This window comes from Mya arenaria, chromosome 10, assembly GCF_026914265.1.
Source record: "Mya arenaria isolate MELC-2E11 chromosome 10, ASM2691426v1".
Classification (NCBI taxonomy): domain Eukaryota; kingdom Metazoa; phylum Mollusca; class Bivalvia; order Myida; family Myidae; genus Mya; species Mya arenaria.
The window spans coordinates 73458790-73476013 of NC_069131.1; the positions used below are offsets into that span (position 1 = coordinate 73458790).

Sequence of the window (17224 nt, forward strand, 5' to 3'; positions counted from 1 at the left end):
TCCTTTTTTACTGTAATTATAAGCTGCATGTAGCATTGAATAATTTTGTATTGTTTCAACGTTTACAACAAATGAATAAATCATTCTGTCAAAAATCATTTAACTGTAATAAAAAAATCTTAAATATGATAACAAGAAAACAGTTATATCATGTTGATGTTAAAGTCTTTATTCATGATTCATGGGTCAATATCATCTGCGTATCTGCAATTACTTAATTACTGCGTAAAATAAAATATATCTATCGCAATATACACATTGTCTGGACGAGAGTAGTCACGTGGTGTTTGTAATTGACACCGGAAAAATAATATTTAAAACTAATATTAAAAGAACCGTATCGCAATATATCACGTTACGGATACATATATCACAGTGTACATCACGATCGGCTTCTCGGCGTATCATTCCCACTCTATTTGTAAGACACAGACTGGACGAGAGCCGTCACGTGGTGTTTAATTAAAACCGATGAAAGAATATTATTTAAAAAAGCTATTTTTATAATTCGTTTGTCATTCATTTCCAACGAACTTTACATGCTAAATTTTGGCACCCTTTGATGTGTTGCATCAATGGTCTTTCTATCATCGAATTGTATTTATAAAACGTTTATTTATTTTACAATACATTCATGTGTATTTAAAAATGTGTGCTTCGGGCAGGGATCTTACTTAAGAAATATAACACACCACTGAGGGTCATATGACATTATAAGGACCGGCCATTCAGCCACCACTGGTGTATATGGCTCTAGCCGAGATCCATTCACCTTCGGGGGCTGACTGACCGGTCCTTAATATGCCATATGGCCCGAGGTGGTGTGTTATATGTCTTATATTATACCGAACACTTTTCATTATAAGTCAATATTTTTAAAGCGATTTAAATGTGTTTTTTAACAAACCTGATAATGTTTACTTGCGACATGTTTTTCGCCGTTGTGAAAATAGCAAGCCGCACTATCAAATCGTATGACATCAGCGGTCCATATTACATTTTCGGCGAGGTCCAGACCGGCCCAAAATATAATATTGACCGCTGACGTCATAATACTGAATTTTCATCAAAATACTGTGATATACGAACCGATCGAGATTATATATATAAAGAAATGATAAATTTATGTGAGGTATAATATACGATATTAGTAATCGAAGAAAAATACTCTATAAAGCAGGAACACCGTTCTCTGGTTTCCATGATAATGATCTGACGGCGACTGTTATCCTGTATCACCAAAAAAACAACTGCACGCTAGCGCTTGGTCCTTCATTAAACATATCTGACGGTTGCTTTTATTAAGTATCACCGAATTATCAACTGCACGCTAACGCTTGGCCCTTTATTTTACAGATCTTACTGCGACTGTTATCGTGTATCACCGGAAAACAATTGCACGCTAACGGTTGGCCCTTTATTTTACAGATCTTACTGCGACTGTTATCGTGTATCACCTGAAAACAACTGCACGCTAACGTTTGGCCCTTTATTTTACAGATCTGAAGGAGGATCTTATCATGTATCACCGGAAAACAACTGCACGCTAACGTTTGGCCCTTTATTTTACAGATCTGAAGGAGGATCTAATCATGTATCACCGGAAAACAACTGCACGCTAACGTTTGGTCCTTTATTTAACAGATCTGAAGGAGGATCTTATCATGTGTCACCGGAAAACAACTGCACGCTAACGCTTGGTCCTTTATTTTACAGATCTGAAGGATGCTCTTATCGTGTGTCACCGGAAAACAACTGCACGCTTACGCTTGGTCCTTTATTTTACAGATCTGAAGGATGCTCTTATCGTGTGTCACCGGAAAACAACTGCACGCTAACGTTTGGCCCTTTATTTTACAGATCTGAAGGAGGATCTTATCATGTATCACCGGAAAACAACTGCACGCTAACGTTTGGCCCTTTATTTTACAGATCTGAAGGAGTCTCTAATCATGTATCACCGGAAAACAACTGCACGCTAACGTTTGGCCCTTTATTTTACAGATCTGAAGGAGTCTCTAATCATGTATCACCGGAAAACAACTGCACGCTAACGTTTGGCCCTTTATTTTACAGATCTGAAGGAGTCTCTAATCATGTATCACCGGAAAACAACTGCACGCTAACGTTTGGCCCTTTATTTTTCAGATCTGAAGGAGGCTCTTATCATGTATCACCGGAAAACAACTGCACACTATTGCTTGGTCCTTTATTTTACAGATCTGAAGAAAGGTCTCATCGTATATCATGGCACAAATAACTGCTCGCTACCGCTTGGTCCTTGCTTAAATCTGGAAGATTCAGGACTTGAGGACCTCTATTTATGGCCAAACATTAGTAGGGTTATTCTTCAGTCGATTCATAAAGACAAGACATCAAAAGAACAGACTACAGAACCTCTTTCGAATTTGGAACAGTTGTTCAGTTCGAAAGGTATCATATTTCTCACCGCAGACGCTGGTGTTGGAAAGACATCATTTTGTAAGTTTTTAGTTTTATCGTGGTGTAAGGTTCAAGAGGGAACGACCGATCTGAAATCAACGGTTAGTGGCACCCAAAGCGTTTCTAGCATTATTGAGTATTTGAAGGAATTTACTTATTTGTTTTACATCAATTTACGTGAAAACCAATGCGCTAAATTAGAGGATATCATTTTCTCGCATACGGAATCTGTTGACACAAAGTTAACGCGGGATAATAAAGCCTTTGATAATATATTGTCGAAAGAAAACGGTTTGTTCATTTTAGACGGCTTAGATGAATGTAAAATTCCCTTGATAATGTCTATGCCTGTAAATAGAAAGTATACTGTTCTCATTACATCACGTCCTTGGAAACTTGCAAACATAAGTATGCAAAAAAAATATACACATGCACAAATTGAGGTTATGAAACAAGATTTGTCCAAACAACTTGTGAATCATGCGAACGAATGTTTGAACAAGCATTTCAAGACATCATATGATACAGATGATTTCTTAGACGCTGTCAAAACTCAATGTTTAGAATCTCAGCTCGAAAATCCAATGTTTGCGCTGCAGTTGTTATGTATCTATCACGATAAACGCAGTGAGAATAAAACATGTTCGGACAATGCAACCGTTCACAGATTATGTTCAGATTCCGGTACAACGTCAGTACCTCGTCAGACCGGACTGACATACCTTGGTAAGACAAGGTCGCATGTATATGCAAATATGATAGAACTGATGTTACGTAGTACCGAAAAGAAGGAGGAATCACTCGTACAAGATCTCAGTGAGTATTACAAGAACAATGGTCAACCACATGCACTTCCCGAATGTTTTGATGAAAGAAATTACGCGTGCTGTGGTTTAGCAAAACTAATTTACGCTATTGGAAAACTGGCTGCTTATTCACTTTTAGGCGATAATAAATCTTTAATAGAAGAACACCAAATAAGAAAACTTAAGAAAGATGAAACGTCGGTACTTCTCAAATCTGGACTTCTTTCGAAAACAAGCTTGAAAACTATATCAGGAGAGAGCAATGTGTACACATTTTTACATCAGACTTATAAGGAGATGCTTGCATGTGTGTTTCTATCTTCGCATAGTTTTGATAGTGATATTTGGAGAAAATTCATAGAAAATTTTGGTTCTGTTGTGTCACCCGATATGTTGTCTTTTTTATGTGTCATGAACTATGAACAAGGTTGCAAGTGTGTAGATATGTTTAATGAAAGCAAACGGTTGTTTGTTAGAGATGGCACATTTTACACATCCGAACTAATTGCCTATCAAACAACAATTGCAATGACCCACAAAGAATGTTTTGACAATGGAATTAAAGAGCCACGAATTACGTTGAAACACGCACTGCTTAACCCAGATTCAGGCATTGGAACTGATCATGCACTTTTGCACACCATCAACCCGTCTTCCCTAGAGATGTTCTGGGTTGCCGTAAAGCCTGAGCTGATACAAGAAATACCGCCCATGAAGTTGTCCTTTGTTGGCGGGTCGCAATTCTCTTCCAATCTTAAAAAACTCAGCTTAGTGCACGTGAACATGGATGTTCCCCTTGATTTGGCAAATTGTCCGCAATTACAGAAATTAGTTATGGGAAATACCTCATCCGATTCTGTAACAGGTATATGCGTTGTACGTAGCATGCAACGTTGTGATGCACTTCAGGAACTGCAGCTTGACACATTGACCTTCCCTGCAGATACTCACCTGGATCTCAGCGGTCTCATACATCTCTCAAACATAACTATACAGGACACCCGACTGTCCCGCGTAACCATCAATCCGTCTTCCCTAGAGATGTTCTGGGTTGCCGTAAAGCCTGAACTAATACAAGAAATACCGCCCATGAAGTTGTCCTTTGTTGGCGGGTCGCAATTCTCTTCCAATCTTAAAAAACTCAGCTTAGTGCACGTGAACATGGATGTTCCCCTTGATTTGGCAAATTGTCCGCAATTACAGAAATTAGTTATGGGAAATACCTCATCCGATTCTGTAACAGGTATATGCGTTGTACGTAGCATGCAACGTTGTGATGCACTTCAGGAACTGCAGCTTGGCACATTGACCTTCCCTGCAGATACTCACCTGGATCTCAGCGGTCTCACACATCTCTCAAACATAACTATACAGGACACCCGACTGTCCCGCGTAACCATCAATCCGTCTTCCCTAGAGGAGTTCTGTGTTTACGTAAAGCCTGAGCTGATACAAGAAATACCGCCCATGAAGTTGTCCTTTGTTGGCGGGTCGCAATTCTCTTCCAATCTTAAAAAACTCAGCTTAGTGCACGTGAACATGGATGTTCCCCTTGATTTGGCAAATTGTCCGCAATTACAGAAATTAGTTATGGGAAATACCTCATCCGATTCTGTAACAGGTATATGCGTTGTACGTAGCATGCAACGTTGTGATGCACTTCAGAAACTGCAGCTTGGCACATTGACCTTCCCTGCAGATACTCACCTGGATCTCAGCGGTCTCACACATCTCTCAAACATAACTATACAGCACACCCGTCTGTCCCACGTAACCATCAACCCGTCTTGTCTAGAGATGTTCTGGGTTGCCGTAAAGCCTGAACTAATACAAGAAATACCGCCGGTGAAGTTGTCCTTTGTTGGCGGGTCGCAATTCTCTTCCAATCTTAAAAAACTCAGCTTAGTGCACGTGAACATGGATGTTCCCCTTGATTTGGCAAATTGTCCGCAATTACAGGAATTAGTTATGGGAAATACCTCATCCGATTCTGTAACAGGTATATGCGTTGTACGTAGCATGCAACGTTGTGATGCACTTCAGGAACTGCAGCTTGACACATTGACCTTCCCTGCAGATACTCACCTGGATCTCAGCGGTCTCACACATCTCTCAAACATAACTATACAGGACACCCGACTGTCCCGCGTAACCATCAATCCGTCTTCCCTAGAGGAGTTCTGTGTTTACGTAAAGCCTGAGCTGATACAAGAAATACCGCCCATGAAGTTGTCCTTTGTTGGCGGGTCGCAATTCTCTTCCAATCTTAAAAAACTCAGCTTAGTGCACGTGAACATGGATGTTCCCCTTGATTTGGCAAATTGTCCGCAATTACAGGAATTAGTTATGGAAAATACCTCATCCGATTCTGTAACAGGTATATGCGTTGTACGTAGCATGCAACGTTGTGATGCACTTCAGAAACTGCGGCTTGACACATTGACCTTCCCTGCAGATACTCACCTGGATCTCAGCGGTCTCACACATCTCTCAAACATAACTATACAGCACACCCGTCTGTCCCACGTAACCATCAACCCGTCTTGTCTAGAGATGTTCTGGGTTGCCGTAAAGCCTGAACTAATACAAGAAATACCGCCGGTGAAGTTGTCCTTTGTTGGCGGGTCGCAATTCTCTTCCAATCTTAAAAAACTCAGCTTAGTGCACGTGAACATGGATGTTCCCCTTGATTTGGCAAATTGTCCGCAATTACAGAAATTAGTTATGGAAAATACCTCATCCGATTCTGTAACAGGTATATGCGTTGTACGTAGCATGCAACGTTGTGATGCACTTCAGGAACTGCAGCTTGGCACATTGACCTTCCCTGCAGATACTCACCTGGATCTCAGCGGTCTCACACATCTCTCAAACATAACTATACAGGACACCCGACTGTCCCGCGTAACCATCAATCCGTCTTCCCTAGAGGAGTTCTGTGTTTACGTAAAGCCTGAGCTGATACAAGAAATACCGCCCATGAAGTTGTCCTTTGTTGGCGGGTCGCAATTCTCTTCCAATCTTAAAAAACTCAGCTTAGTGCACGTGAACATGGATGTTCCCCTTGATTTGGCAAATTGTCCGCAATTACAGGAATTAGTTATGGAAAATACCTCATCCGATTCTGTAACAGGTATATGCGTTGTACGTAGCATGCAACGTTGTGATGCACTTCAGAAACTGCGGCTTGACACATTGACCTTCCCTGCAGATACTCACCTGGATCTCAGCGGTCTCACAAATCTCTCAAACATAACTATACAGCATACCCGTCTGTCCCACGTAACCATCAACCCGTCTTGTCTAGAGGTGTTATGGGTTGCCGTAAAGCCTGAACTAATACAAGAAATACCGCCGGTGAAGTTGTCCTTTGTTGGCGGGTCGCAATTCTCTTCCAATCTTAAAAAACTCAGCTTAGTGCACGTGAACATGGATGTTCCCCTTGATTTGGCAAATTGTCCGCAATTACAGAAATTAGTTATGGAAAATACCTCATCCGATTCTGTAACAGGTATATGCGTTGTACGTAGCATGCAACGTTGTGATGCACTTCAGAAACTGCGGCTTGACACATTGACCTTCCCTGCAGATACTCACCTGGATCTCAGTGGTTTTACACATCTCTCATCAATAACTATACAGGACACCCGTCTGTCCCGCATAACCATCAATCCGTCTTCCCTAGAGGAGTTCGGGGTTTACGTGAGGCCTGAAATGATACAAGAAATACCGCCCATGAAGCTGTCCTTTGTTGGCGGGTCGCAATTCTCTTCCAATCTAAAAAAACTCAGCTTAGTGCACGTGACCATGGATGTTCCCCTTGATTTGGCAAATTGTCCGCAATTACAGCAAGTTATGGGAAATACCTCATCCGATTCTGTAACAGGTATATGCGTTGTACGTAGCATGCAACGTTGTGATGCACTTCATACACTGCATCTTGACACATTGACCTTCCCTGCAGATACTCACCTGGATCTCAGCGGTCTCACACATATCTCAAACATAGCTATACAGAACACCCGACTGTCCCGCGTAACCATCAACCCGTCTTCCCTAGAGAAGTTCTGTGTTTACGTAAAGCCTGAACTAATACAAGAAATACCGCCCGTAAAGTTGTCCTTTGTTGGCGGGTCGCAATTCTCTTCCAATCTTAAAAAACTCAGCTTAGTGCACGTGACCATGGATGTTCCCCTTGATTTGGCAAATTGTCCGCAATTACAGCAATTAGTTATGGAAAATACCTCATCCGATTCTGTAACAGGTATATGCGTTGTACGTAGCATGCAACGTTGTGATGCACTTCAGAAACTGCAGCTTAACACATTGACATTCCCTGCAGATACGCACCTGGATCTCAGTGAATTAACGTGTTTGACTGATATATCATTGGCAAGATTAAAGACGAATATAACCGTTCAGTTTCCACAAAATGTGCATAAAATAGTCATAGACGGTGTAACCTTCCGCAAAAATACACACCTGGATCTCAGCGGGCTCGCACATCTCTCAAAGATAACTATACAGAACACCCGTCTGTCCCACGTAACAATCAACCCGTCTTCCCTAGAGATGTTTTGGGTTTACGTGAGGCCTGAAATGAGACAAGAAATACCGCCCATGAAGGTGTCCTTTGTTGGCGGATTGCAATTCTCTTCCAATCTTAAAGAACTCAGCTTAGTGAACGTGACCATGGATGTTCCCCTTGATTTGGCAAATTGTCAGCAATTACATGATTTAGGTACAGAAAATACCTCATCCGATTCTGTAACAGGTATATGCGTTGTACGTAGCATGCAACGTTGTGATGCACTTCAGAAACTGCAGCTTAACACATTGACATTCCCTGCAGATACGCACCTGGATCTCAGTGAATTAACGTGTTTGACTGATATATCATTGGCAAGATTAAAGACGAATATAACAGTTCAGTTTCCACAAAATGTGCATGAAATATTCATAGACGGTGTAATATTCCGCACAAATACACACCTGGATCTCAGCGGGCTCGCACATCTCTCAAAGATAACTATACAGAACATCCGTCTGTCCCGAGTAACCATCAACCCGTCTTGTCTAGAGGAGTTCTGGGTTTTCGTAAAGCCTGAACTAAAACAAGAAATACCGTCCATGAAGTTGTCCTTTGTTGGCGGGTCGCAATTCCCTTCCAATCTTAAAGAACTCAGCTTAGTGCACGTGATCATGGATGCTCCCCTTGATTTGGCAAATTGTCATCAATTACAGAAATTAGTTATGGAAAATACCTCATCCGATTCTGTAACAGATATATGCGTTGTACGAAACATGCAACGTTGTGATGCACTTCAGAAACTGCGGCTTGACACATTGACATTCCCTGCAGATACGCACCTGGATCTCAGTGAATTAACGTGTTTGACTGATATATCATTGATAACATTAATGACGAATATAACCATTCAGTTTCCACAAAATGTGCATAAAATATTCATAGACGGTGTAACCTTCCGCAAAAATACACACCTGGATCTCAGCGGGCTCGCACATCTCTCAAAGATAACTATACAGAACACCCGTCTGTCCCGTGTAACAATCAACCCGTCTTCCCTAGAGATGTTTTGGGTTTACGTGAGGCCTGAAATGATACAAGAAATACCGCCCATGAAGGTGTCCTTTGTGAGCGGGTCCAAGTTCTCAAGCAAACTTACGATGCTTAGCTTAGTACATACAACGAGTATTCATAGCGTAGATTTATCGGAATGTGTTCAGTTACAAACACTCAGAACAAGTCATATATTACAAATAGGGACATTAGGCCTTCCGCGTCTAGAGGAGGTTCGATTGTTTGGTGCACAAACAGAAGTTTGCAACAATGTTTTACAGTTCATATCTGAAAGCAGTTGCCCTTGTGGAAGAATATGGTTTGAAAACCTATCTCCGGAAATATTCAGTTCATTGACTGTTAGTCGAACTTATACGGAGAAGTTGGAATCATTCAAGTTTCGCTTAATATATTTTGACATAAATGTATTTGATTTTATCAAGATAACCGGTGTGAAAAAGGTTGAATTTGCAAAGGTGAAAATAGTTAAAGCCCAGCAGCTTGTAGCCTTACTGACAAGTACAGAGGCTATTCAAGCCTCAGACAATACTGCAGGCGGAGTGGTCGAACTTCCCGTCGGGCTCCGTGTATCAGATATCAGTTTCTCTGATTGTCCTGTTCTGGGTTCTACAGTTGAGGAATTAGATTCGGCGATTGAATGTTTACGACGGGTTTGGGAGATCAAGGAAGTCAAGATAGAAACACAGCAGTCTAGCATTTCCAACACCGTCTGCGGTGAAGACATTATTAGCGAGAATCACATTGTGTTGAAGAGTTTGCAGCTGAACTCAAATTAACTTAAGTTCGCGTTGGATAGAAATCTAGATAGTGCATCTTTAAAATTAACGATCCAGCGAAATGAATAGTTTTACTATTTAATGTTTGTACATAAAGTTTCGTCTTACACAGTCATATTTCGTTTCATCTTAAATAGTCATATTCCGTATCGTCTTACATAGTCATATGCCGTTACGTCTTACTCAGTCATATTCCGTTACGTCGTACACAGTCATATTCCGTTACGTCTTACACAGTCATATTCCGTTACGTCTTACAAAGTCATATTCCGTTACGTCTTACACAGTCATATTCCGTTACGTCTTACAAAGTCATATTCCGTTACGTCTTACAAAGTCATATTCCGTTACTTCTTACAACGTCATATTCCGTTACGTCTTACTCAGTCATATTCCGTTACGTCTTATACAGTCATATTCCGTTACGTCTTACAACATCATATTCCGTTACGTCTTACAACGTCATATTCTCTAACGTCTTACAGCGTCATATTCCGTTAAGTCTTACAACGTCAGGCCTGCTTATATGATTCCGTATCGTCTTATAGAGTCGTCCCCTGTTTAATCGCAGAATTGGGTGCCAAAACCTTTCAGATGTTTTTTTTATATATATGTTGTGGATATTTGGATATCACGCAGGACAAATTATGTACAGTGAGCTTTTGTTGTATTTTTACTTTCGTATTTTTTTGTATCTGCCTGTTGAATATATTAAAATTTTGATTTCAAAATAAATTGTTTATTTTAAGAAGCACATAACAGTGGCATTAGCTTCTTTTTTAATAAGCTAAAACATAAGAATATTCATTTCTTGTGTGATTCATCCCGCTATAGAACATGTATTAATATCCCGTTTCAAATATTTTAAAAAGAACGTTTAAACATTTGAGAAAAAATATGTAACTTTTTCATATGTCTGTCACACAGGTGAATGGATTAAAATGCAAAATGATATTACAAATGAAAACATGCTGATATAAATTTGGTACCTAAAAATATGATTGCTAGTACATTAATGCGTGTACTTTATATTGTTTGCAGCGTTTACGATAATTTTGTGGGTTTATAAATGTTCAATGTTTTTACATATGAAAACATATATAAGCAGATATTAAAGTGACCAATCAAAAGGGTCAGAAGTTCCCACTAAATATTTATTGTAAATTGTTTTGTTTTTTTAATGACAGGAGATGCTCTTTTTTCCAAAATAGGAATATTAACGATACTGAAAGTAGATTGTTATAGACTTCGACTTTAAAATTTTGTTCAAATCAGTATATGCCAGCGATCGTTCTTGTGTTCGCGTAATAATATGTATAAGAACTCGATTTCAAGTTAAATAAAATCTTTGAGTGTTTTCTTGTCTGTATATTGTATGTATTGAAAACATTCTAGTGACAAACAAACATTGATAAAAACTGACACCGATTTGTATTTTATATTTTGAAAATCATTTTACTTTAGATATTCCTTTTTTATATTTCAACACAGAAATATTCATCATTATTGTTACTGTTTGGATCTGTCGAAAAGACATTCTATTTACAGGAGTAGTGTATTTTGTTTATTCGTTGTATTAAAGCTGCACTCTCACAGATTGATTGTTTTGACTCTTATATTTCTGAAATGAGCCAATCTTAGCCTTTTCTACTGGAAATCAGTGACATAAGACTGCTGACAAAAGAGCAGACCGTTGTTTTCATATTCACGTAAAATAGGTGCTTTATGGCTAAACTAATGCTTTAAGAAATATAATTTTATCGGCTGTTTTCCAGACAATTGAGATCATTTCTGTTGTGAGTTATCTTTTATGACTGTATTAAGGCATTGCCACCAACTCAGTTAATTCTGAGGCAAAATAAATAAAACAAAAATAAAACATTTGTGAGAGTACAGGTTACTTTGAAATGTTTTACGAAAAGTCATCGTCGGATACCCACGGGAGACCTATTTATCTGTTGCATGGAGTGAGCGGAATGTGTAAGTCGTGGGTCTCCGACGGTGACAAGACTCTGTATAAACAGTTATGTTTGCGACTAGTTTGTATACAGTGTCCATTTCAATGCTCTACTGAAAGCAATAAAAACACTATTAAAATAAAATAAAGATTTACCATCATTTTGAACCCATATTATGTATTGATAATGGACTCAGTATGAATGCTAAAACTTAAGTGGAACCTTCTGTTATATTTTGTCAATCAAGATTCAACTTGTGCTCATGTGTCATAGTTTGTGTTAACTTATATACAGTCGAACCCCGTTGGCTCGAACTCCAAGGGACCGGCGAAAATACCTCGAGCCTCAGAAATCTCGAGCCAAGCGGGAATGCCTTTGTTTAGTATAATATAGAAATCGGTCTTAAACATTCAGTTCGAGCCAACGAGGAATTCGAGCCAAGCGAATTCGAGTCAACGGGGTTCGACTTTATAAGAAAATATTTTGGATGCAAACAATTTAATTCATAATATTGCCTAAACATGCACTATGAACATATATTTGTTACACATGTAAAATGTTTACAAATGTTATGTATATATAATACAAGTTCTTGTTGAGTTTTATATTTCTAATAATGTGAAAATTAATGCAACAAGCATTTATATTCATAAAATTTGATAGTAATATTGTGTACTAAACATGCATTATGTAAAGATGGTTTTGTCAAACATGTAGCTATTTTTGCAAATGTTGTGTACATGCACTACCAGTTCCTCAGCGGATCGATATTGAGTTCATGTATTGTATATACTCATGTATACTCAATGCAAGGGACATTCGTGTTCAAGAATTGTTTGTTAGTAGAATTGTACATACAATCGATGCAATTCCATGCCTTTATTTTTTCATGGCAATCATTGATAATAATGTATTCTGATAAATTATTTGTTATACATGCCTATGCAAAATATATTTTTTTGCAAGAAATGATGCAAAATAAAATGTATTAATAAATTATCTTAATTGATCTTTCGTTTTTATTCTTCTGCAGTTTTAAAAATTACAAAAAGGTCAATGCTGGATGCTGCTTCTGATTTTGATGATGATGATGATGATGATGATGATGATGATGATGATGATGGTGATGATGATGATGATGATGATGATGATGGTGGTGGTGGTGGTGGTGGTGGTGGTGGTGGTGGTGGTGGTGGTGGTGGTTGTGGTGATGATGATGATGATGATGATGATGATGATGATGATGATGATGATGATGATGATGATGATGATGATGATGATGATTATTATGATGTTGTTGTTGTTGCTTTTGTTGTCGATGATGATGATGATGATGATGATGATGATGATGATGATGATGATGATGATGATGATGATGATGATGATGATGATGATGATGATGATGATGATGATGATGATGATGATGATGATGCCACTCAGGGTTGAGTCTTATTGAACCATGTACTTTTATATAGAAACAAGAGCGTCAAATGTCACAAAATACGCCTGGTAGTGATGATTTTTCAAAGGCTTCTAAAGTTATTGATCGGACACGACTGATTATATTTATTTTTTATAGTCAAAGGACGATAACTCCCAAGTGACTAGAGCGATATGGATGGTTATCGAAATGGTCAATGGTTATGGTATGGAAAAATTATCGACAGGGATGCCAAAACACATTATGACCAAATTTGGTTTTATAAACTGACCCACTCAGAGTTAAGCCTAACTGACCAACTCAGGGATGGGCCAGACTGACCTATTCGGTAATGGCCCAAACTAGCCCACATAGGGATGGGCTAAGCTGACCCACTCAGAGTTAAGCCTAACTGACCAACTCAGGAATGGGCCAAACTGACCTATTCGGTAATGGCCCAAACTAGCCCACACAGGGATGGGCTAAACTGACCCACTCAGAGTTAAGCCTAACTGACCAACTCAGGGATGGGCCAAACTGACCTATTCGGTAATGGCCCAAACTAGCCCACACAAAGAAGGGCTAAACTGACCCACTCAGAGTTAAGCAAAACTGACCCACTCAGGGATGGGCCAGACTGACCTAGTCGGTGATGACCCAAACTGACCCACTCAGAGATGGACCAAACTGACACACTCAGAGTTGAGCAAAACTGACCCACTCAGGGAGAGACCAAACTGACCTACTCAGGGATGGGCCAAACGTTACGAAATAAATGAACTTCTATATACGAACAATATGCCCCTCAGGGTTGTGCTATTTCTCACCTACGTATTTCTATTTAGAAACATTGAACCCTCAGGGTTAAAACAAGCTACTTCTCAAAAGTAGCAAGGAGCCCGTCGAGTTAAGCAAAAATTGACCAAAAGTACATATACATCTAGTCCAGATTTACAGATAAATGCCTTATTTTTCAGGCTAGATCAACACCTCACACGTTTCATAGCTTATGTTAAAGTTTTGTGTCAAGACTGACCCCACGGATAGTCTATTTCAGAAATAAGGTCTTGTACTTGCTTTATAACTTGGGGTGTAACTAAGGCACTTGCGCCCCTCATTCAGAGTGGAAACTATTGAGCTTAAAGTTTGGGCATGTGGGGTGTGTGTGTGTGGGGGGGGGGGGTACTCCCCCAATGTAATATGAACATTTTCTAGTCCGAAATGGGGAATTTCTGGCGTATTTGATTACTTTTTCTCTCCCATATTGAAATACAAAGTAAAATAATAAAAAGGTGTGCGCCCCCCCCCCCCTGCCCCTCCTCCCTCTGCACCCGCTTGTGGTATCAACACAGTATGATCCCGCGATGAGGTATTTAATGATATTTTTTTGTTTTGACATCTGGGCTTTTCTTAACAGTTTTTATTTAAATATTTACAAGAGTCATACATTTAGAATTTGATGGCAATGAGGTCTCTTACCATTAAAATTGAATCAACATTCAGTAATGTTGCAGACGACACACTGAGTATTATTTGTACCTCTATAACCACAAGCGGATTAAGAGAAGGGGGTGGGGGCTTCAGGTGCGTGAACCCTCTAAAGTCGTCCAATTTTACCTTTTATGTCATTAGCGTAGAAAAATATAATAAAATACGCTCATAATGAACCTTTACCGGCTATGAATTTTAAACAACATTTTGATGGAGTAACGCCACGCAAACAGTTTAAGGCAAAAAGATGCGCCTTTAAGTTACATCCCCTCGAACGTCAATTCCTGGACCCGCCCCTGATACTTGTTATTTGGAAAGGCCTTATATTCTATCGATCAGCCTAGAGCATAGATAATTGAGAAACAGCCTTTAAATGTTTCCGCGTCATTGATTTGTTTTAAATCAATGAAACAGAGAAGTGTAGTTTAAAGTGACTCGCTCATGGTTTGTAAAATGCACTTTTTTAATTACAAAATATTTGTTTTTCCAAAAGCTGGGAGCCTTCAGCAAATATTGAATTTTGCTCAAATATCGTATTTGAAGACTACAAATTTCATTAGTGCCTGTAACGAGATTGAACATTAATTACGGATGTGGTGTTGCGTGATTGGTTGATTGACATTATCACTTCATGTTATCAATGTATCCTGAACAGGTCAACATATCCACCATATTTGTTAAAGTCCCGGTGGTCGTGTGGACTAGCCGATTGTCTTCTATTTTTTTCTTGAATTTACCGGCGTGATTTCAAACCCCACTAAAACCAAAAACTGTTTTATGCTATAACTATATATTTTCTGTTATTTCATTATCATAGAGTAAAAAAATGATAAAATAAGTGTTTTCAGATGCATTATCGCGAAAACTATTTTTTAGTCCAAAAACATGAGCGCGTGTGAAGAGCGGTTATACGATGTATAGTACTATGTAGAGAATTTGAACATGTGGTCAAATACTGGCTTTAGTAACCTCAAGAAAAAAGAGCTTTAGGACAGCTCGTGAATAGTGGTTATATGTTGTGATTTGGGGAGAAGATTTTAACATGTAGCAGAAATAATGACAGTATTTTCTATTGACTTTGGAGTTTCGAACGAGGTCAGTATTATAGCGATACATGTTTTGTTTTACTTCTGTTCATATAGTGTGATTGAGCTTATATGATTCTGTATGAATGTGTTCGTATGATATACCTACGTTCAGATATTCGAAATAATATAATGTTGCGTAGCTATATACAGGCCTTGTAGGCCTGGGCTTACACTTTTTTAAATGACAAAATTTAAATAAACCAATAAACAAAAAAATAAAAAACTAATAGCTGCTCAAACACTTTGAACAACTCAAAAGTTTTTTAATAACATATATTACCAAAAGAAGTTGGGTGTTTATTGCTTGATTTTTTGCAATCATTGCATATATAATTAAGTGTGTAAAATGTGCATATAAAATGAATGTGGGATAATTGTGCTTTTTTCGCCTGGAATGCTTCGAAATTGCACCATTTTCCTTCTAAATTAGAAAGAAGTCGTGCGTGTGTGTGTGTGGTGGTTGTGGTGTGTGTGTGTGGGGGGGGGATGGGGAGTTATCCCCAAAATCACATAGAACCATCGGGCCAACAAGATTTTTAGGCCTATCTACGCCCCTGGTTATTAATTAGATGATTTCATATTGGTCCAGTTGTTTGCCCGAGGTCAGCTATATTGGGTTGTTTACATGCTACGTTATAAGTGTATGTATACATGAGTATTCCTATGGTATTCGAAATAAGTTACAAATGGTTGTACATTAATTTGAAACATAAGAACAAATTTACAGATTTAAGGCATAATAACCAAATTTCTGAAATATTTAGACTGTTTTAGTAGGGTAAAAAGGGGACTCTCGCGGCTATGTTTGGCGATTTCCCGCGTTAGCGGCCATGTTTGGCGATTTCCCGCGTTAACGGCCATGGGACTCTCGCGGCCATATTTGACGGTTTCCCGCGTTAGCGGCCATATTTAGCAATTTCGCGCGTTAGCGGTCATATTTGGCGATTTCCCGCTCTTAGCGGTTATGTTTAGCCATTGTTTGAAATCCAAGACAAAGGGTCATTGTTTAACTGGGTCTCCATTGATTATCAGTATAATCTTTTTGCGATTGAAGTTGGCAGCCATTGTTTTACCGGCTAATATGAGTTATAATTTGACACCATATGACTCAAACAGGAGAATGTTTGATTCCTTTTGGAATGAGAATGGAACTATGCTACCTTGGATCACCGATTTTGAAGCAATTTCCATATACGAATGGTTGCGAGATAGTCATAGACATATGACAGATTTATTAAGAAGTACCAATTTTCAAACCATAGTTGATCAGTACAATAGCCATCAAGAGATTGAAGAATATCCGGATAGATGTAAATTCATTCCCTTTTTAACCGTATATACAGGACGTAAAGACGAGCCCATAGTACGAGAATAATCAACGTCCAAGACATATTTTTATTTTTTTGGATTGTCAATAGTGGTATATAACAAACCGAACAAATTGGATATTGTAAGTGTGTGCTTTAACAGTTGTCTAAAGTGTTTAAAAAATACAAAAATGGCTCAAGCTCAGATACGTTTTTCTAACCAGTTCCAGACATATTTGAGAGGTTTTGGTTTTGAAAATGTCTCTTGGTCACCAATAAGAAGGGAAAATTTTATTTATTATTTTTATTATTTATTTTTTAATTTTTTAATTTT

The 17224-nt window shown here is 38.7% G+C and overlaps 1 protein-coding gene across 2 annotated transcripts in view; it reads left to right on the top strand.

Moving 5' to 3' along the window:
- The window catches only part of LOC128205776 (uncharacterized), a 28325-nt gene extending 15732 nt beyond the window's left edge, over window positions 1–12593 (top strand). The window contains exon 4 of one of the 2 annotated variants that reach the window (XM_052907712.1): window positions 2149–12593. In XM_052907712.1, the coding sequence (XP_052763672.1) occupies window positions 2149–9626 (7478 nt within the window). In that variant the 3' untranslated portion in view covers window positions 9627–12593. The remainder of the gene's footprint in view (window positions 1–2148) is intronic. The other variant, XM_052907713.1, reaches the window with a different exon arrangement.
- Window positions 12594–17224: the final 4631 nt, after the last annotated feature.